The sequence below is a fragment of the Solenopsis invicta genome, chromosome 16 (assembly GCF_016802725.1).
Source record: "Solenopsis invicta isolate M01_SB chromosome 16, UNIL_Sinv_3.0, whole genome shotgun sequence".
Lineage (NCBI taxonomy): Eukaryota > Metazoa > Arthropoda > Insecta > Hymenoptera > Formicidae > Solenopsis > Solenopsis invicta.
Window position 1 is genome coordinate 19001976 of NC_052679.1, and position 22888 is coordinate 19024863.

The 22888-nt window shown below is 34.5% G+C and overlaps 1 protein-coding gene across 7 annotated transcripts in view; it reads right to left on the reverse strand.

Moving 5' to 3' along the window:
- LOC105193137 (potassium/sodium hyperpolarization-activated cyclic nucleotide-gated channel 2) overlaps positions 1–22297 on the reverse strand; it is a 138343-nt gene extending 116046 nt beyond the window's left edge. For all 7 annotated transcript variants that reach the window (XM_039458566.1, XM_039458565.1, XM_039458563.1 and 4 more), the window contains exon 1: positions 22172–22297. In XM_039458566.1, coding sequence (XP_039314500.1) covers positions 22172–22209 — 38 coding nt within the window. In that variant the 5' untranslated portion in view covers positions 22210–22297. The remainder of the gene's footprint in view (positions 1–22171) is intronic.
- Between the last annotated feature and the right edge of the window lie 591 nt (positions 22298–22888).

Below are 22888 nucleotides of genomic sequence, written 5' to 3' on the forward strand. Positions count from 1 at the left end.
TGGGTTAGTCATATTGCCACCACTTTTTCTTTTCCACCGATTGTGCAGTGCGTCACATTTTTATAAATCACGTTCTAAGTAACAAATAATTTATTACTTTGAGTCTAGAATTTGTTATGCAACACATTAACGAACATAATCATCCAAGTTTCAATGTAAAATATTGATTAGGAACAAAATTATTCAATAAAATGAAAATGGGTGCCATCTTACCTTCTTCTTCTTTATTTAATTATACTTAAATAGCTAAATATTTATAATATAGAAAGAACAGAGAGGGTATTCAAGTGCTAAAAGAACGTTAAACGTTGCACTAATAATAAGCCTCTCCAACGTCGATTGACTTTAACGAATTGTCCAATAACTTGGATACTGTTCCTAAAATGGGAACAGTTGAACGTTACGCTGTGATTTAAATTAAATCAACGTCGACTGAAAATTCTTTCTCTCTCAGGGACCAATCTTCCACCACCGAGTGTTGTGTTAACAAAATCACGCGCGGGACTCCGAAAACGAGACTCACGAGTCTACCGGAAACGCGTTAAATTATATATGTAACGAATCGCGTATCGTCGTGTCACGCAAGCTGGATTCACTCGTGCGTATCTCACATAATACCTAATGATATCGTTCACAAAAGATTCGCCACGCGCTAGGAAAGATATCGCTGCCAAGATTCCGCATGGCTCGATCGTTGCAATATTTCGGCTGTCGGTGGCAACGGTGGCAGGTAACGTACACGCGGTCGGTCGATACCAACGCCGGTGTGACCTACAGGATACATCGGTGGTGATACGGCACCGCGCGAAACACACGGTATACCCCATCCCCTCAGGCCTTTTCCTCCGCCCTTGTCGCCCCTCCGCGCCCACCCTACACACGTGCTCGACGTGCCTGTACGTGAAACTCGAAGTGCTTGTCATTGTCTGGCGCGGAGGGCGCTTGACCTTCCGCAATGTATCGAGCACTTCCCCGATTTTCTTTCAGTCGGTCGTGTGAAGAAGAGGCGCGGCCATATTTTTGAAAAGGGAGAAGAAGGAAAGAGGGGGGAAAAAAATACATTGCTTACAATACGCGTGGTATATTCAGGATATGTCCTTTGTCGGGACCGCGGCGTTGTTCCAATTCATCCGCACCCGTTCGTGCAAGTTCGTATATGTATGCACTCCAAGAAAAGGGGAACGAGACCGATCCTGTTAGCCCTGTCCCCGCGCTTTCTCTCTCTCTCTCTCTCTCTCTCTCTCTCTCTTTCCCTCTTCTATATTGTGGTCTCTGATACCACAGCCCCTTCTTTCTCCTTGCCACGCGAGGTCGAGCGCCCTTTCGAAATTTGCCGATGGCCAAAGGACGCCTTGAGGACTGTGCTCGTCTGGCCTCGAATCCGAGATTCTTATCTTTTAACTGAAAGCTCGTGGAAAGGAGTTATCGAACGACCTTACCACTTGCGAACGTCGTCTGCAACGTCTCTGCGAGATCGCGAGACTTGCGCCCGTGTACATACGTGCGTCGGTTGACTTAGGAAAAATATTCACGAAATATTTTCTGCTATTCTAACTTTCCTTACTTTCTCTCTTTCGTTTTGTTATTCACCGTGGCAAAATATATACATGTTTGCTCGGTATGCAAATACTTGAAAACAGCATAAGTCTTTTGGACTTACTGAGTATTTATTATAGGGAAGCATTTGCATTTCTCGTAAATTGTTTCTACGTCACAGTAAAAGTTTGAAGATTTTTATAAAATTTTTAATGAATCTATTTGAAGACCTAGTTTATTAATCGCGATTATAATGATTAAAACTTTCTTCTTCCAGACATATAAATTCACTTTTGTAAATTACTTTCGTGAAAAAAAATTTACCTTTTATCATTATTTAAGGTAATTTAAGTATTCTTTAAAGAAATGATAAACTAACTAAAATAGAATGTATATATACAAAGATACAAATATACAGGTGTAAAATATAAGACGATATATAAAGCTTTCAGAAGCGCTGATCCTTGCGTGTCCGTTCATGCAATGCAGTCATTGCGGAATCTTTTACGCTACATAACGTCGCATGATGCGGTCTGCAAGCTGTGCAAAATAACTTCATGAAGAAATCAACCGCAGGTTTTTAGCGGTGGAAAGCCTGACGTCGGCAAAAAAATAGGACAGATTTTTTTAGAATTGATGCCAGGGAATACATTTGTTGTCCTCGCGATCGCCCCCGTTGGGAATCGCGATGAAAATAGCGAAAGTCATAGTATATCTCCAGTTTGATGCACGCTCCTCTATGACAACTAATCCAAATGTTACTTTCCACTGGGAAATATCTCCTAATTTACATAATCAAGTATTATATAGCTAACCTGGCTCACATCGCTGCTACAGCATCACGTATCTATCGCTAACCTGCAAACGTGTTTATTGATATTATGTTAAACACCACTGGCCTCATGTAGTGAAACATTATGCTCTCGATAGTGTGATTAATCTTCAACTACTATTGAAATTTGTAGAGCTCAACTATGTTCTCTTAATCTCAATAATGATACAAATTTATACTATGTCTACAACTTGTAAAACAGTTTTTATAAAATTTATTTTTATGATACATAAAAATTTAACAAAAAATTAAAATATTTAACTTGCTCGTTAAAAAATTAAAAACGACTTATTTTTAAAAAGATCACTAATTCATTTTGCACAAGGTACGAAAATAATTTATATTTTTCTGTTATGAACGGAAGTGAAACAACATTTATTTGCCTGATGTATTTTAGCATCATAAATATTCAGATAAATATGTATTTATATTATTTCTGTAAAATTACAGCGAAATAACAATGATTAGTGAATTTATCCGTCACCAACCGATTTTAATTGTAATTTTAATTTATGATTACCGCGAGCAATATGGAAATGTAATCTGTGATTATTGTTTGAACATTAGTAATATTCTATATTTAGATATTTCAGAAAATATCAATTTTATACGTATATAATAAGGTATCATATATAGATTAAAGAACATATTAATCATTCTACTTTGATATCTGATTTCTTTTAGCGTTAAAAGTTATCTGACTTTTTACAATATACTGTGAATGTTAAAAAATATATATTTTTCAAATGGAAAAAATTAAGGAATAGTAGAAATAATAATTTTAAAAATATTTAAAGAAAAAATATTTTATCATTGTATCAGATAAATATACATGATATACTCTGAGGAATTTAACAATTGTAACCAAATGTATCGATGTTTACTAAAACGTGTTAAAGATACATTTGTTACGCACAAATTCAGAATGAAAATAAACGAACTTTTAATAGGAAATTTTGCGAAATTTTCTTAATCAACTCGGCATTTCGCGTTTTTGCAATTAAAAATTTCGCACGCATGAAAAGAATGAATGAGCGATGAACGTGTATAAATATCAGTATAATATTCTGAGAGGAATAAATTTATATAGGTTGAATATATTACGTTTTTTTTAAAAAGCATTTTATGAAATATACATGGAAAGGTGTAACGAGAGAAGATTCTGCAAGAGCGAGGTGGAAAAGCGAAAAGCGGAAGTGTATAATTCATTTATTTCATATGTTTCCTATACATCCTCGTCTCTCGGATGAATCTGATTTACGATACAGCTCTCAGCATCGCGTATTAAACCCATCTCATTCATTTCGCGTTTTTAGGTACTACAGAGAAACTCTCCTGATCGCGTTTACTCCAAATTGCGACGTCGTAATTTCGTGCTACCTCTTTTCCTATTCATGTTTCAACGAATGTTTCGCTCCGTTGATCGCGACGTCCTATGCTCTAGATACGCATGAGTGTAATGCAGTTACCCCTTGGTTAGTACACACGTCTCTCTCTTTCTCTCTCTCTCTCTCTCTCTCTCTCTCTCGTACGTTTGTCGAAATGGGAAAGCGACATCGTTGGCAAGCATCCGAGCCGCATGTGCGATTTGCATGTGTAGGTGCATGTGCGTGTACCCGGACATTGCATCTGTCTACGTGAATAGCACGACTCGTGCACACATCGGCTGATCCAAGAGAAAGAGAAAGAGAGAGAGAGAGAGAGAGAATGAAAGAAAGGGAGAGTTGACGAGGGAGCCTTCATACCGCGGATCGAAAAGACCATCCCGACTACCCCGTGCACACGATCAGTCGAGCGTACCGCGAGCAATTTAAAGGCGAAAGGAGTAAAAGAAGTGTCTTTACATCGCCGCTGCTTCAAGCTCGCAATTTCCATTGTCCTCCCTGCTCGTCAACCCGTCCGCCGCTACCATCGCCAACAATCAACTCGAACGTTAAGGGTGAATCCACAATTAGGACAGGTTCGATCTCACGTTCTTTTGTGTCGGCACGGAGCTCGATAATTGTTATCGTGGAAAATATTCCGGTCCAAGTGCTTTTTGTAAATTAATACACGGTTGATTTGACGAGATTAAAGATACTCGAGAGATAGACTTACGGTTAACAGAGATGAGAGATTAGATACTTGAACGGAGCTTTGTCAGTCAACGGCAAATCATAGTGACACGTAATTGTCAAAGTCTTTACGGATGACAGATAACATTCAAACACACTGTCACACGATTTAATTTAACGCGACAATGATTATTGGAAAATTGTACGTGCGAGGAATGGCATCTCGCAGCAGAGAAAGACACTTTTATTATACGTACAAATTAATAAATTTGATATAAATGTAATCATTATTCAATATCAATTTGTTGTAAATACGATTTCTTTAAAGAGGTGATTTTTTATTTCTTTTAAAGGAGTAAAAAAATTTATTTATTTAGACAGGATATGAGACATTTCGAAATCGATTCACGATTAATCAATGACAATGCTCAAATACTCGTTAGGGATCATCGTACGATTTGATTATCATGAATAATAATGTAAATTGTACAAATTGATGTCGCGGGGGATTTCCACGGTATGTCCGAGAATTCTATCTGTCTCGCCACAACGATGCATTAAATCACATTAGCATCATTACGCGGAAAATCTGTCGCTGCAGAATAGGTGCAACTCTAATGTGAGTGCACCATAATGAGGCGACACTGCTCTCGGCTGCTTACACGCCGTGTTTAATCGTGAAGTCTTACAATTTTTTTCAGAAATGTTTTTTCCCGCAAGTGTTTCCCGTTTCTCCAGCTCGTTGCGCTGAAAATAACTCGATACACCGTATACTTCCCGAGATAGCGTTACTAAATTAGCATTGGATAAAAGAGCTTGCAGAATATGCAGTCAGACAATTTTCGCGCTCATTATATTAATGATCATTAATATATAATATACCATGCATGAAAATATGTTGATTTTTTTTACTGAGGAAATCGTTGGGAAGCAAAATATTTGTTTATTAATATTTAAAATTGCATTAAAAATGTGTATTATTTAATTATTTATTCTTGTTAGTTATTACTGCGATTTTGCCATATGTTAATATTGCGCAAATCAATTATGAAATGTAAATGTTCGAAATTGAATAATCATTGATAAAAAGGTAATTTTGTAAGATTTCGGATTTCCCATAAATATTTAAGATATTTCTTAAATATTTATAGGAAATTTGAAATCTTACCAGATTCGTATCGGTCTAATTTTAATTAATTATTGTTTATAAATATTTAATAAACATTCAATTTCATTTTTTTGACTGATTTTATCGAATTTTATTGTACACTAACGTTTTTTTTTTTTACTGTTAATATTTTGATCTGCAGATTAATAGCAGTTATAAAAGGAAAGGCGTTTAAAATAAATATTCGCTGATCGAATCTCATCGGGTACTCTCCAATATTTCAGTCTGCTATTAAAATTAGCTTTGTTTGTCGAATATTGTTTACCTAGAATTACGAGCAGGCTTGTCAAAAGTATTAGAATTATACGCCTGATTTCAACTTGATGAGGCCGCAAACGAAGCTAATTATCGTTATTGTGCGGGAAGAGTAACGTCGAGTCGGCCTTGTTCTCGACCCTTAACGGAGAACAAATGCACAGATTGCCTCCGGCCATCACAGTCTGTTCGCACAGAAACGAGCACATTGATGACAAGTTTTATATGCATTTCCACGTAAACAAAGGCAGCATCATTGCTATATACTATACTGCATTGACACTACGAAGCGTAAGAACATACTATGTATTTTTTTAATCCTGGTTTTAAATCTCATAGAAATCATAGAAATCATTGCTTGACAAAAATTTTTTGTTTGTTTTGCATACATTACATAAATTAACATACACAGAGAAAGTACGTTACAAACAAAAGAAAGTTAAAATACGGCTTTTCTAGCAATTTTTTAAAAACAGCTCCAAAATTTTTACTATTAACGAATATAATTACATATTTGCATAGTATTCTCAAATATATTCGAATATACTGCATACTATGTGTGTTAATGGTATTCGTAAATAATATCCAATGTTATCTGAAACGCGTTTCAACTGAGATAAAAGAACCTAATTTCCATATAGTAATATCACTGCATACGATAAAATGTTTTAAAGCTAACAGTACTTTTTAAATATATCAAAGTTGAAACGAACATATTCATTACATGATCACGAATAAAATAGCTGGAAAAATGAACAAAGGCTAATAAAGAAATGCGATGGAAATGGAATTATCTTTTTACATCTAATGAAATAAGAATCCAATCTGAGAATATTTATTTTAAACATGCAGCTTTTTTTATAATTCTTATTGATCTAAGGATTTTTATGCACAATAAAATGTCAATGTGCATAATAAGATTGGTAAAAATAGAGAAAATAAAATATTATCTTATTACATATTATAATAAATCTTACCAACGATTCTTCTTCCATCATTAGCTACTCAATTTCGTTGTACATTTATATTTTCTAATTAACTTACGCGTTTTTAATGAATGAACGAAGCAGTCGTAAAATGATGATAATGTATTATCCTATCCATGTATCTTTATTAGAATTTCCTATAAAGTAAATGCAATAAAATTTACTTAATCATGGAGTATCGTTGCAATTCAAATCTAGACGAGATGAATACGCAAATTAAGTAACTCAAATCAAATAGTAGGGTGAAGATACAGCAAATTGCAGGAGCAGTAAGTGACTCGTTTATTCTTTCTTGCACTGGTCGACGACGTAATGATCGGGTGGTTTATAAGACGAGTGTTTCTGAATAGGACGGATTTTTCTCAACTCCCCGATGAGAAGGAAATGTCACGGAAGGCAATAACGAGTAAGAAAGTAAGAAATGACTGCGTGATAACAACTCATAGCCCAGTTATCTGGATTATAATGACTATCATATATTATCTGTCAAGTCAAGACGGGCTCTCATATTTTGTTAACTTGCGACTATTTTATTTAATGTTATATCACTGCTGGTTTTAAATTCTCTACACGCGAGAATACTTGGATGATAGATCGCAAAATTTTGATCGTGAGATTAACAGAGGTTACGTGCTTTGATTCTTCGGACATATTTATCTTAGCACAAATAAATATTTTAAAGGTGTAATTTTTTAATATACATCGTATGTGTGATTTTGATGAAAATTTGATTAAATTTTGATTCGATTTTTTTTTCTAAACTGAAATACCATTTATTAACAGATGCCCAATGATTCAAAATAAAAACTTTTTTAAAGAAAACAAAATTTTTTGTCATTATGAATATTACGAGATAGAACGTATGCTTTTTTTCTTTGCGAAAATATTAAAGCGAAAATACAATGCAAACTTTTGTTATATAATGAACGCGGGACGAAAGAAGTTCACAAATTTTATGTGGGCATTGTCGATTGTCATAGCTATTATTGTCATTCTTTGGGATTAACAGTAATGCGCTTCACGTATATTCACATTGAGCGAAAATATATTGCTTGCGCGCGGAAAGATATTGCATTGCTGAGAGTGCACTAATAGTAGCTCGAGTTAAGTACAGTGCTTTTACCCGCATTAATATGCAAATGCAGATTCGGATATAAATCTTGAGAGCATCACAACTGTCTAAGTACTTTAATTTTTCATTCAGAAGGCGCGCCGATGTAAATTACACGTTTGCCTGTGCTACTTTTGTCATACGCCACGCGTACTTATTTCTCTAGAATAAGTGATTATTATTACCAAGTCGATTATTATTACCAAGAATATTTCAGCCAGCAGCATGAAGAATCGTCTGTGCGCGCAAAGATATTTTTACTATGAAGCACCTATCATTAATATTATCGAATTTCTTAACCGCAGAATTGCAGATTGAATAAAGGCAATAGAGAAAAATGTTTCAAAAGCTAGAAGCCACACAAACACTAATCATTGTGAAACTTACCTTTGCAATTTTGCACATACTCACACACATACACACGTTCTTGACGAATAATATGAAAATTATTATTATTATAAAAATAATAATGAATAAGAGTACAATGATTGAAAAGATCTTATTGGTCAATAATGACCATTACTTCCGCTGCGCATGCACATAACGGGAGAAAAAAAATTGAAACACGAGATGCGTCTCATAAGTCCATAGGCTACCAGTTTGATGCACTATTTTCCGTATAATGTCGCAGGAAAAAAGTTGGTGAAGTCGAAAAGATCGATGACAGTAGTCAGAAAAAATGGAAGACAAGAAATGTCAAAGCATGCGTGACTTATGACTTAAGACTTAAGAGGTCATATTTTATTTTTTAGAAAAAGATAGAAGGAAAGAGAAAGATCACAAGAGACAAGTAAAGTAATGACGATGGCGAATTGATATGTATCAAATGATCCGCTAAGAGATATAAAGAAGTAGTAATAGCAGAAATAGAAGAAGAAAAATTCGAGCGTAAGGAATAAAATATGAAGGCAAAAAATAAGACAAGAGTTAATGTACCCTATTGTTCATAGGTCTGCGATGGTGATCGCCCGGCAGTCCCGACAATAGTCCAATCCCTACCAACACAATAATATAATAATCAGTGAGCTTCAATATGATCGCCACATTATGTAAAACCGCATTAATAATAATATCGGTATGAAATATTGCTGATTGGAATATTCGAGTTTCGACTATTCCTTGATTTAAAAATAATGTAGGAATTTCAATATTTAAAAAAGAAGTTTTAATATTCAAGAGAAAAGAGATCGCTCTCTGAAAAGATATGATAAAAAATCCTTATTTTATCACGTATTACGTGATATTACGTATATTATTAAGTAAATTTAAAGAAGAATTTTTTCCAATATGATAAGCACAGTGTAAAAAAATTAATTTTTTTTTACTTTAATTTTTGTATATTGAATAGAAAAATTACAATAGAAGAAAAGAAAAACTTACAACGATTAGATAGTACGACGTTTTTATAGAATTTTTTATTTTTTCTTTCTTCTTTCAGTTAATATTTTGCGTAAAATTTTTGCACCAATAAATAAATGATTCTTTGCTCGTAATGAATTTCACATGCGTTGGCAATGGAGTTGCCTACGACTTTATATCGACGTAACCAGCACCACGCGATCTCGAACGTGCGATTTAAAGCGTGATATTAGATATTGTAGAGCTCTCAAGGGCTGCAAGATGCGAACCTCGACAGAGATTGTGGAGATACGAGCCGCTGCCATTCTCTAAGCACTTCTTCAGTTCACCCTCTGGCGTATCCTCCCCACGCTGCTGATGCATCTCAGACTCCTTCACCTCCCTCTTTCTTCTCTTTGCAATCTACGCGGTGACACCCATTTTCAGGCCTACTCGAAAAACTCTTTCAATCGCCTATTTACAAGACACGGATAGCTTACGATCGAAAAAGATCTGGATCACTGATTTAAAACTGCTGTTGGAAAAGAGAAAAGAGAGAGAGAGAGAGAGAGAGAGAGAGAGAGAGAGAGAGAGAGAGAGAGAGAGAGAGAAGGTAGAGAGGAAGCACTCGTTCGATACGATTGAACAGTTATTATAATTATTCTTTGTTCGATAGGATTCTCCGCGGCACGTATAGTTGCCCTGACAGTCGCGGATACATGCTGATCGAATCGTTCAGTATCGAATACATGTCGAGCGATATAATGCACCGCGAGATAGTGTGTATCCCGCAGTTGCTGCCGCTCTGGAAAATCGTGAAAACTGGGACAAGATGAGAAATTTTAGAATTCTATATGCGTAATGTAGGAACTTGAGAGAAAGAAAATCATCAATTTTCAAAGATCCTCAAGCCATTTTAATGCTCACCCTTTTTCACCTCCTTCACTCGCTTAGCATTTTTGCGACATATCAAAAAGATAAGTAGAGTAGGATGTAAAAGAAGTAGAGTAAGAGATATTTATGGAAATAAAGTAACACCAGTTACTATCATACGTAGACACATATCCTCTACATGTAACATTTTTTTCTTGCAATTATATAAACGATCATTCAGGATATATTTAAAATATGATTATTATGCAAATCGGATTAGTTCTGAATTGTATTCAGCAAAACAAACTTGAAATTATTTTTGCTTGAAACACAAATTCTTAGGAATTGATCCAGATATAAATAAAATAAGAAATAGCGAAAAAATTGAGCGTAAGAAAAATGCTACATTTCGGGAAGAATAATCGTAAAAACCGAGAGTACACGGCAAAAGCGTTTGAAATATCTGTGTTTGCAATACTTAATTTAGCATCTTAAAAAGAATGTAATTAATAATAATTACTTTTGTAATATCATAATTAAAATATCTTTTCTTATCAAAATTGCTTTTACATTGGAGCGCGGACTTATCTTTCGCGCCTTAATATTTCTGTAGGAGACCGGAAGTCATTATGTTTCCAAGATAGTGTCATATCTTGAGCTAAGAAAGACGGAGCATCATTTTTCAAGAAAATCTGCGCGTGCATCTAAAGGTTAATAGGGCACAGAGTGATTTTTAGATCGTCGCGAAATGATCTCGCGTAAAAACGCGTATCGCCGACCGACTAACGGAAGCGAGCATAAATCATGGCGACGGAGAAATCTGATCGGATTGAGCGCGATACGCGGGCGAATCTTTCGCTTTTCGAATGAAAGCGCGGCTACGGATCTATACAATAAGCCCGTATTCGCAAAAAGAGCACGCGGGATTACGGGCTCGCGTAAAAAGAGACGCGGGAAGTGATTATAAATATCCCCGCGACGCTCACTCTCGCGTCATAATGCACTTATAATTCTGCGTTAAATGCAGCGCGCAAAGCGAGCGTATTAAGCCATTACCTGCCTAAGACCTGAGTTTACGGGAAAATACGGTGCACACCAAAGAAATATGCAGATGATATTTTCAGGATAAATATTACGATAATAGATATTTCTGTAATAAAAATAACAGAGCAATGTCAGTTTCGAACTATAAACTCTCAAGTGCCGTTGAAAATCTTCTCACGACTTTTATATAACTATAGTTGTGCAAGAAATGTTTAACCCACAAAATTATAGTTTTTTGAATTATTGTAATTAGTAGACCGTTTGTACATTTTTCTGCATTAAACAAAAAAGATATAAGCCTAATATGTGACTAACATTAATGAAAAATAGTTTTTACCTACATTTTTAAATCATGTCAAATATTATTTGCATTTTTCTCGAAACGGCCTTTATGTAGGTTGGACTTTTCTTGCATAACTAGACCAATTAAGCTTTGGGGATGTGAGTAGATGATCCAATGAGTATTAAATTAAAAAATAAAATATTTTAAATTACATGATGGAATCTGTTGTGTGATTTAAAATATTTTATTTTTTAATTTAACATTTATTGTTAGTTACTAAGTTTAATATAAAAATTTGAAAGTTGTAATTGTTAACATTTTCAGTAAAGAAAAAAATACTTTTTTTATTTCTTGAGTAATTTTTATATGTAAAATTTCACGCTTGTATTCAGTTTTTTTAAATTTATTTTTTAGAGTGTAATATAGACACGATTTAATGATAATTTTAAATTAAAATTATTTATTTGTGTATCGTAAATGAAGAGAGATATGAGCATCGGTTTGAAAAGAACGAAGACAGGTCGACAACTTTAGCAAACAAATCGTTGAGCTGACATTGATAAGAGAAATTGGTAGAAAAGAGGAATCATGAACGAAGGATGAGAAAGCGCATAAAAGTTGAAAAAAGGAGGAAACAGAGAGCAGGTGGACGAAGAAAGATAGTTCGCCCGAGGGGTGGTAAAGGGGAGACAGTATAGATAGAAGAGAGAGTGAGAGAGGAAAACGAGGACTACAATATGGGTCAGTTATTGATTGCTCCCTAGTCGACTCTCCGTAACGCCTACCATACACCTCCGTCGTTCCTATCTTGTTATCTTAGATACCAAAACCGTGGCTACCACTTACCGCCCTTTAACATCGTCAATCTCCTCATTACCATGTGGATTTTGACTGTTGCAAATCGGCTTTACACAACCAAGACTATTTTTACTAACCGACAAGCGGCCCTAATGCACTCTCGTTAAATTCGCGGCGAAGGTGTTACGAGCATATAGCGATAACGTATGATTGCGTGCCCTGTCTCGATATCTTCCCGATTCCCACATGCCGCAGGGCTCTAAGTCATAGTACATCAACGGTGCACGTTCACGTGCGACGACTGCAGGAGTTCGGGCGACGTCTGTTTGTAACTTTCTAGCTGTCAAATCCGGAGTAAATCGTATATATTGGGAAACGCAAAGCCGTCTCGCGCTGTGCACATAATAAAACATAAACAGCATTCCTCGCGATGTAATATTATCTGTTTATGAAGACAAAGAGACGTTTTACTAAACAATGAGATTTTAAATGAATTCGAATATGATTTTAAATTAAATTTCATCATTATTTATAAAAAGAAATTAATTGCTCTTGAATTAAATGCAAGCGAACCGAAATACAATTTAGACTCTTTAGGAAATTTAAAATGAATTTTTCCGTGAAAGAAATTTTGTCCATATTTTCCATCTGCAATTTTTTAACGGGTTAATGACACTAAATACGTTCGTAATTAAATTAAAATTCTGAAAAAGTAGAGGAAAGAAAAGAAAGATTCTTTTAACTGTTTTATTGCAAGCTTAAGAAGCTTGTGAAAAGTCCTTCATTTTTAATTACTTATGATGTAAAAACCAATGAAGTTTTGATGGTTTAAACTAAGATATATTGATACGAAAATTTAATTATACAATTTATCATTATACCGTAATTTAGAGCGAGAAATTAACAACATATGAGAGAGCTAAGAGCATACACATTATTAACAGCGATTCCTTACAAATTGCCAGTCGACATTAAATAAATTTTTGATAACTCACCAAAGGAAAGCGGTCAAGGCTAAATATCAGCGCAGAAAAGATTATGTAGAAATATTTCCGACGAATCATTCAGCGTCAGATTCACGAATCGGGGGAAAAAAGACACGCGTAAGAGGATTAAACATATTAATTAATAGGATGAATGAACGTAATTTCTAGTCGTGATGACACCGTCGATAACAAATTTTAGTTAGAGGATATAGAAAGATACGTAATAGATTAATTTTTACGTTCACGTTATTGTATTATTATGCTTACGATTAGTCACATATTTATCAAGATAATTATTACGTGAATTTCATATGAAAAAGCGTATCAGGCGAAATATTCAGAATAAAGTTTTATATTTTGCAACTGGGGGTCAATAAATATGCTTTAATTAGAAATCAATTCTAAATAAGATTCAGATGATTATGAGAAGCAGAACAATTATTCTTATAAAATCTAGTATTGTTAAAATATTGTATGATTCAGAAATAATTTATACATAATATTATTTAATATTTTTATTATCTTCAATCTTATTGTAATTGTTTTATGTTAATTGAAAAACTATAAATATTCTTATATGATTTTTATTGCCTTCTGGCCAATTCTACATCAAATACACAGTATATGCGCGCGCGTGTGTGTGTGTGTGTGTGTGTGCACTTGCTTCTGATTTTGCATCAATTTGATATACAATAGAATTAATTGAAAAATAATCTCTTGTGAAAAGAAATCTTATATAAATATTTATAATTGTTTATTTATAATATAGGAACAATTATAATGAAATCGAAGATGATAAAAATGTCAAATAATATTTGTCATCGACCGTTCATTGACTAATCATTTTATTGCTGTGAAAGTTTTCGCAATATAATAATGTGCGATAAAATATTTATTAAATCTCTAATTACTAAATATTCTTCGTTTGAACAATATTAAAGTAAAAATTAAAAAATTTGTTATAAGAATATATTAATATATTAAAATACATTTATTATAATATATATAAATAATATAAATATATATACATATATGTATAAATAAATTATTATCTCTGCATTTTAATAAAAGTTAATCATATAAAGTCATTAATATAATATGTTAATATATTATATCTTCATGGTTTATAATTACATTTAATAAAAATTCTAAATTAATAATTTGTGGTTAATAATAATGATTGTATAATTTTCTCCAAGATTAAACATTTGTATTAACCTATGTTAGAGCTCATTCATTTTAAGATATTGGATCTCTATGAGATGTACTTATATCTTTATTTAATTCGATACATTCATATAAGTATAAAATATATGAAATAACTTTCATGCAGATCCAACATATTTATTTAAAATAAGGGTTTCTCCTCAAATGTTAATAAAAATGTACTTATTCAAAATTCGACATGTTTTCGACTCCAAATAAAACAATTTGCAAGAAAAACGCAGTAGTCTGCACCAGGAAACAAATACATTTTTATTAAAATTTGATATGAGTTTTTTATTCTAAATAAATACCGCAAATATTTTGATAAAATAAAAAAATATGCATTATTCACCAATATGATGCGCAACGATGGAATTGCGATTACGTTGAATTGCGTTGAACTACATATCAAAACAGAAATATAAATATGAATTATAACAGTATTATTTGGGATAATTAATATTTAAAAATAAATATTTCCTGCACATTAGATAATTATATATGATAAATTTTGCCAGAAACAAGTAAAATGAAAAATTATAACTTACCCCTTGGCTACTCCACCATCGCCTGACGTTTTCTCTTCTTCTCTGATTCCATCGTTGCATCCTCACAACATTCACACTCGCGTTGTTAATTACGATTGCGCACGAACTATTTATCAGAGTAGGACAATCGCGTGATACGACACTTGATGTTAATCGCACGCAACATGTATCTTATTATATTTCGATGTACAACACATAAGAAAGTACAAACACCGATTAATTCAACACTGACGCGACTCGTACGAGTTGTCAATCGTGAGAACTAATTAAGCGAGTTGACATAGTTAATTGAAGGTAACAATCACGTTCGATATCTCGTTGTACTTGTCGCAATCGCGTTTCGATGCGTACAGGGGCACACGGAGCGGATTTGCCAATTCGAGTCTCGTCGCGAGAACAACACGCTTGGCCTTGTGTATGTACACGGTAGCACGACACAAAAACGAATACCAAGATCGCACGCCAGTTAATAAGTTTTTTCACAAAATGTTTCAAGTTATAAATAAAATTATAACTTGAAAAAATAATTGTGAATAAAATATACATTGAATATTCCGTTTCTTCAAAGTATTTCAAAATAATTGCGAGCTGTTATTGCTCTTATCGTTTTGTAAATTTAGTGTCATTTAAGATTAAATTTTAATTGATGAAAACTGTTGCAAAATTGTTGCAATTTGATATGTATTTAAATGCGTATTACTAATAATAATTTAGAAATGGATCTATTTTATTATTTGAAAGAGATAAAATTTATTTTTGTTTTGATTAAAAAGTTACCTGAATAACTTAATAGATTATATTACTTTTAGATTTTTATTAAGAAAGGAATGACATTTTGTGATTTTAATAAATCAAGAATTATGGTTTTAAAATAAGTTTAGAAATAATTAAGTTAAACTGCTGCAAAAAATGTTGTAACTTATTTCTACTTTAGCTTATTAAATCATTTAACTGATTTCAAGATCTCAAGAAAGAACGATAATAAATTTCTATAAACACTTTTTCTATCAAAATGAAGGTAAACCGTTCTTAAATGAATATTAGATTTAATATCACTGACATGTTTGTATTGAGTTCGAGAAAACTTAATTTCAAACAGACGCGCTCTGCTACTTTATTAAACCAATGCATACAATGTAAAAATTATCATTCGACATTATCTTTCATTATTATGACACAAAAATATCATAATAAAGAACATCTTAGATTTCTTAATTTTAAGACTTTGAAAATTTATTCCTGCACTAAAGATTGAGTTTTTTATATGAATAATCGTTCGCTTCTCAAATCATTTCCAGAAAAATTTTATGAAATTAAAAATCAACTGTTATCATACGTACGCGTGAACTATTAAAACTCAATTATTAAATCGCGAGACACTTAGCCTGTATCTCAAGATAAACTTTATCTGAGTTTCTCAATTGAATCGCGGCTGCAAGTATAATACAAGTATAACTATAAATATCAAATTGATATTCAAGATTTATAAAGTGTATTATGTTTCAAAACTGGTTTTAGCTAACTTTTCAACAGAAACGTGACTATAAATATGAATCTTACTGTCGAAAGAAAAGCGCTTAGAATTTCATTGTTTTGTTAACCAATTAAATTTTGAGAAAATTTAGATTAATATAGCTTATTGTTTTATTAGATGTTAGATATATTTATTGTGAAAATAAATTGTTATTCAATCTTATATTGAAGAGAATAACGAGATATATGTTGCTGCTATAATATTTTGATATTACATTTTTATTTTTATATAGGAATGTTCAAATTTGTTCGTAATATAGTCATATTTTCGTAGAAATAAAAAATTTTCCCATTCGCGAGTATTTTTATTAGTTCATACCAGAAATTTTGCTGATGCAACAATTAAATATTTTTCATGTAAATTCTTCTAAAATTATTTGAATTTAATTAACTTGTCAGTAACTTTAATAATCGAAATTCTCTTTATTTACTCGATAAATTTGCGGCCTTGAACTAACTTTAAATAATGGACATATTGTCAATAAGAGGCAGACTCGACATTTCCGTCGAAAATATAGGAAACTTACATTTTGCGAATCAGGATGTACGTATTCTTAACATTTTGCTCTTTGTGAATAGAGATTTAAAGCGTGAGATTATTCAAAGAATTTCGCGCATTACAAAGACTACTCCGTTCTAGGCAAGAAACAGGATCGACGAACAAAGCGGGGCACAACGATGTCAGTTCAACAACTGTGAGATTTGTATCAGCTTCAAGGGTGCAATATACATATCGAAATAGCATAGAATTACTCGTCAAAAAGAATTGCAATAAAAAAAATCAGATAAGTTGCTGTGAATATTTGAGAATAATTTGGATAATCTTGGATTAATTTAAATATCTAACAAAATTTTTAATAAAACTTATTTGAATACTTGAAGTATTGGAGTAGATTACAAAGAAGAAAAAAAATGTAAAAAATCAAAGCGTTCAATTCGAAGTATTTAAATGTTTGAAAAATTTAAATATTTCGAAAATTTGTAACTTTATATGGTATTGTTTACTCATTGAAATTTGCCCATTTTGCGTAAACATTGAAATTTGTCAATTTGTAAGCATTTTCAGTGAGATGGATTGGCGCAAAAATATACATATTATAAATGATTTTTTGACAGTGATATCTATCACGTCGTGTTTTTTGAAACTTAAAACATTTTAGTCAATACTTTTTTCTTGTCAAGTCAACAGTGATAAATGACGAAAATAACTAATGTCCAGCTCGCTCGCGCGTGTAATACAGATTGACAATTATTACACGAGCTTTATGAGTCAGGAAATCGATCAGGGAAGGCTTGACATCTATGTCACGATAGTTGGTCGCAGTGTTAATTTATCGGGTTATAATCGCGGTTGCGCTACTTTCCGATATCAGGGAATACTTGGTCAATCGTGCACGGTATACCGCCTGTCGATCGTCGTAAGATTTATTCGTATGCAACTACGAAACGGGAAGTGACTCCGGCTACAGATGGGGTCACGAATTAATTGATTTTCTCTGTGACAAAGTTATGTCACAAACAGAAACAACAGTTGACGGTCGCCAACTTTGAAACCGATTTGCAGATATATGTGCCTGTTCTACCCGTTCTCTCTCGCTTAGCTTGGATACACGAACATCGCATCGTCGTAATACCCACTACATATGGTCGACACATCGCATATCGATCCCTACGAGCAGTTTGCAAAAAAGAGAAGCTCTCGGGCCGTGCTAAAGCATATTCTCGTATCACGTTGTGTCAATCGAGATAATCGTGACAGCGAGGTGAGCTCGGCGAGAATTTTCCAACGATAACGTTAATACTCATCGTTATTTAAACGATTTGATATAGTGGTAAATTAGTATCAAATATTTTACATAGAATTTTAATGACAAGCAAACTCGTGCTATCTAGGCGCTATGTATAACTTGCAATCAAGTGTCTAGTACTGTATATAAGACCTTATATAGCCTCAGGTATAAGTAGTATGTATTGGATAAATAGTAAATTAAGCCTCTAACGATGCCTACGTCAACTATCGTTAAGTATAACGTCACTAACTAAAATCGTACAGACGGTACTTGCAACTTACGTATATACGCGAATGCAATCTTTAAAGAAAAATCGATTTAGTTCGACAAAACTTTTGCTATCGGGGTGACATATCGGCCCGACAGAATAATTTCCGATTGTACTTTTTCTAAGTTTCGAGTCGTTTTGACAGCTGCCCTGCTTTTTTTATTTTTATTTATTTATTTATTTTTTTTAATCAGTCCTCTTTTCTGCGTTATATGACAGCACTTTCACGCGCTCGGAAATTGTACGAGTCGCCACTGTTCCGTCTCTCTGACATTTTAGTTCACAAAAATTGTTCTTAACAGACGCGACTTTTTCACGGTGACTGTTCGTCTTATCGTAAGGAATCATTGCAGCTTTTTCCCCCTTTTTCTTCGTCGCTCGTAGTCGGTCCGATTAATCGTACGATCAATCGGTTACACGCAAACCGCTTAACGTTTTTACGCAAATCTCAATAAGTAACACCCTTTAATTCATTGCGGTATATAAGTAGTGGATCATTCTTGTCTAACAACTCCGGGGGATGTTAGCCGCGCTAAGAAATGCGCAAACTTCCAGGTCATTAACGACAGTTTTGAAGTGTTAAGAACAAGGTACAGCATCTGAAAGTTCTTACAAAGTATCAAGTAGTATGATTCGGTATAATTCTCCCATCTTGCGGCGTCATGAATCGAGAAATTAAGCCGTATTTTTCCGACAGAAACAACACCTCACATCGATTATTCGGCAAATATTCACGCTGTGATTTCTCACAGTGACAATTTCTTTGCGCTAATCTGTGAAGTTACTTCCCTTTAATAACGAGTGTCAACGAGTAATTTAAAACGCGCTTAACGCGCTCCATTTTCCCATGTTGACGAGAGTCCGCACGCTGCAGTTTTAATTTCGTTCATTAAACTACTTGTTATGTGTGCTCTCGCTAACGTCCACGTAATGACGTGCCTGAGGTATTCCCTGGCGGTACGTATTCCGCGCACTCTGAAATGAAGCATGATGAACTTGGAAGGGAAAGGGTTGACCGGCATGCATTCGAAAATAGACAAGCGTACCTCCGCATTCTATACAAGAGCAGTTAACTGAACGATATAAGAAATTCCAGGCTCGGAGTTTAAGGCAATGAGTAAATTTGAAGCTAATGTGAATCGATGTAATCGATGATAAGGAAAGAAAATTTTTTATACGAGTTATTTGATTTTTACTACAATTAATTTTGCCGATTTAGAAATTATTCATTCAAATTAATTATTATTTTTTCAAATTTCAAAATGTGACACTGTCATTTTAGTAAATTAAGAATGTGGTAATTTTAATAAATCAAAAACGCTCTACTTTTGCGGAAAATACTACGTTTCATATTTGTGAGTGCATAAGAAAATTTATATGTATGTAAACTTGATATAATTGAAAAACATAATACATAAATAAAAGTATAAATGAAATTTGTACTTACAAAGAAATAACAACTCAACCAGCAGGAAAATATTAGCAAGAAGGAATGAACGAATGAAAATGAGGTGCCAGACGAACGCGACAAGTTTCTCAAGTTTCAGGTAATATAGCTGTCGAAAATAAATTTTCGACTATTTAGGAATATGAACGGGAAGTTTTATGGCGAACATCAAGGATGCGAACCTATCGCGCAAAATATTTCCGGTGTTCTTATTTTACGATAGAAAGTATCCGTATGGCGGGATCAGTTCGTAGGTTCGAAGTTTCTCAATTGCGCGCAGATATCGGAATCTTGTGTTTTACTGCTGGTCATGAGCGGAGCTAAGTTTAGCGATTCGAGCACCACATCAAAGCTTTCGAACCGACTTGATTTTCGATAACAGAGGTGACGTCATTTGCTCGCAGGCCTCAGCGGGATAGGATGCACTTTATTACGTTCTTCGGTGTCTTAACTCACTGTCTTTTTGACGTACTGTCGCATCAATGCTATTATTTCGCGACAGTTGAAATAACTCTACCTCCACATCTAGCAGTACGTTGGAATGCTTTTGAAAAGTATCGTGTGGAATGCATAATACAGTATGAGTATTGTTTCTCAGAAATATCATGTGAATACTTTGTATTACTTATTTATATGCTAATATAAATCCTATATGATATTCCTACACATGAATTGCTACACATTCTTGACATTGACTTTTGCGGTTTCGTTGATATTGCGAAGAGAAATCAATTTATTAATAGCATTAACAATAGCTTTATTGTATACAGCTAAATTTTATTGTCTTCTAAATTATCTCTTTCCTTCTGTCTTTCACTAATTGATTTTATGAAGTATTCTTTTCATCATTAGCCCTTTAAGGTATTATTTTGATCCGCTATAAGCGGATCGTGTTGGAAGCCTGGGCGTGCTAAGCCCTCTCAGCGATATGTCACCAAACAAAAGATACGCTACATAAAGAAAATCGATCGAGAATTTTTATTTTTTTGATAAGTTTTAAGCCCCCTCAATGACTAGTAGCTTGAAAATTGCTTATTATCATTCCTGTCATATAATTCTTTAATCGTGTTATAAATAATTCTTTCTAAATCCTTTTGAATTTAGTTCTCGCCCTCCTCTTAAATCATTGAAGCCGCAAAAAATCAACGTAACGCAACCATGCAAATTCTTATCGGAAGTCACAACCGTCATCTACAATCGTTCCTCGTTCCCATTACATGATCCGAACTAAAAACTTGGCGATTTTATTTCTTTTGGTGCGATCGGTTAATTATTATTTATCAGCTATCATAAAGGAACTAATAAAAGGAAGAAAGACATTAAAAAAATTTTTTAAATAATATTTGAAATAAAGAATTATGTTTATTAACAAATATGATGTTTGCATATGGTATTTTAATTGTACAAAGAACAATATTCTCAGATAAAAGAAAATAAGACGTTTGAATGAAATTTTAAGAAAAGAAGAGAATAGAAAAAATGGAACACATTTAGGAAATAATATGTAAGAGAATTTATCTGAAAATTAACGGATATTAAAAAAATACAAAGGTTGAAAGCTGCAGTCACCATAGAAGATGTTTTCAGAAGGAAGAATGAAACGATGGACAAATAATAAATAACAGAGTATAGTGAAAGTATATATCCGAGTATAAGAAGATATACTTGGATCATTGCTTACATTGCGTCTCATAAAAGACATTTTTAGTATTTTTGTTTTTATTGTTATACTTATCACTTAGAATTATATAACATATATTTCAGCCATTATTAAAAAATAAGATATTAAATATCTGCTTTTATAGAAAGTTTTAAAAATGAAAAAAAATGTCTTAATATATCCTCTACGTCATATATTACTTCCTACACAGCATATACAGTATTATTGGAATCGTGATCCGCACCAAAAGAGTTAATGTCGTCGCTTGCTAAAGACCAACTACTATCAATCTCGCCCACTCTCCTCAACCGAATGACGGACGGTGTAAAATGTGTCTGCCACGCAGCGGATGTGTAGGTAGGTCGGTAGATAATATAGAAACAGCCGGCGATAACCCGGGGCGTGCCCTGAGTCCCGCCCGCTTCATAACGATAAATGCCTGGACCATAACTTACGGATGAGAGACGCGCCGGTGCAGACTCCTCATGGACATGGCTCTGTTCTTGCTACGACTCGTGGTGGTGGTGGTGGTGCTGGTGGTGCTGGTGATGTTGCTGATGGTGGTGGTCGTGGTGATCGTGGTGGCCGTCGTCGTCGTCGTCGTCGTTGTCGTTGTTGTCGTCGTCGTCGTCGGCGTCGTCCATGATCGTGGTGCTGCCCGTGATCATCGTGGCCAAGCCCGGGAACGGGCTGGCACTTCCGTTCGGCGTGGCGCGGCGTGGCGCAGCTACCGGGGGAGCGTGGGGCTCCCCCTGGGCCGCCACGGCCACCGCCGCCGACGTGAGGCCCGCCGAGGTCGCCAGGCCGGTACGCCGGAAGGGGCCCGAGGAAGCCGCTAATCGGCGTGCTAATCTGCGGGCGAGCCGACGGGCCAGGCGCGCCCCTGCGGCACCGGCACCCACGCTGACGGCGTTTCTGTGCCACCCCCCGTGTCCAGGGGATGGTACACACACTGGGCTCGGTTACCGCACCTGACCACTACCGTTCTTCTCGCACTTCCTCGCACGCGCTTTCTTCTCCTCGGCTTTCGTCTGTATCTTCTTATTTTTTTGTTTTATTAATAGTCGTTATTCACCGGCCACCCCCGAGCCCGTACGTCTCGGTTGCGGTTTCATCAATGTTCGCTCTTGGTCGCTTGGTCGTCAGTCAAATTCTTCTTCTTTCAGCGGCGA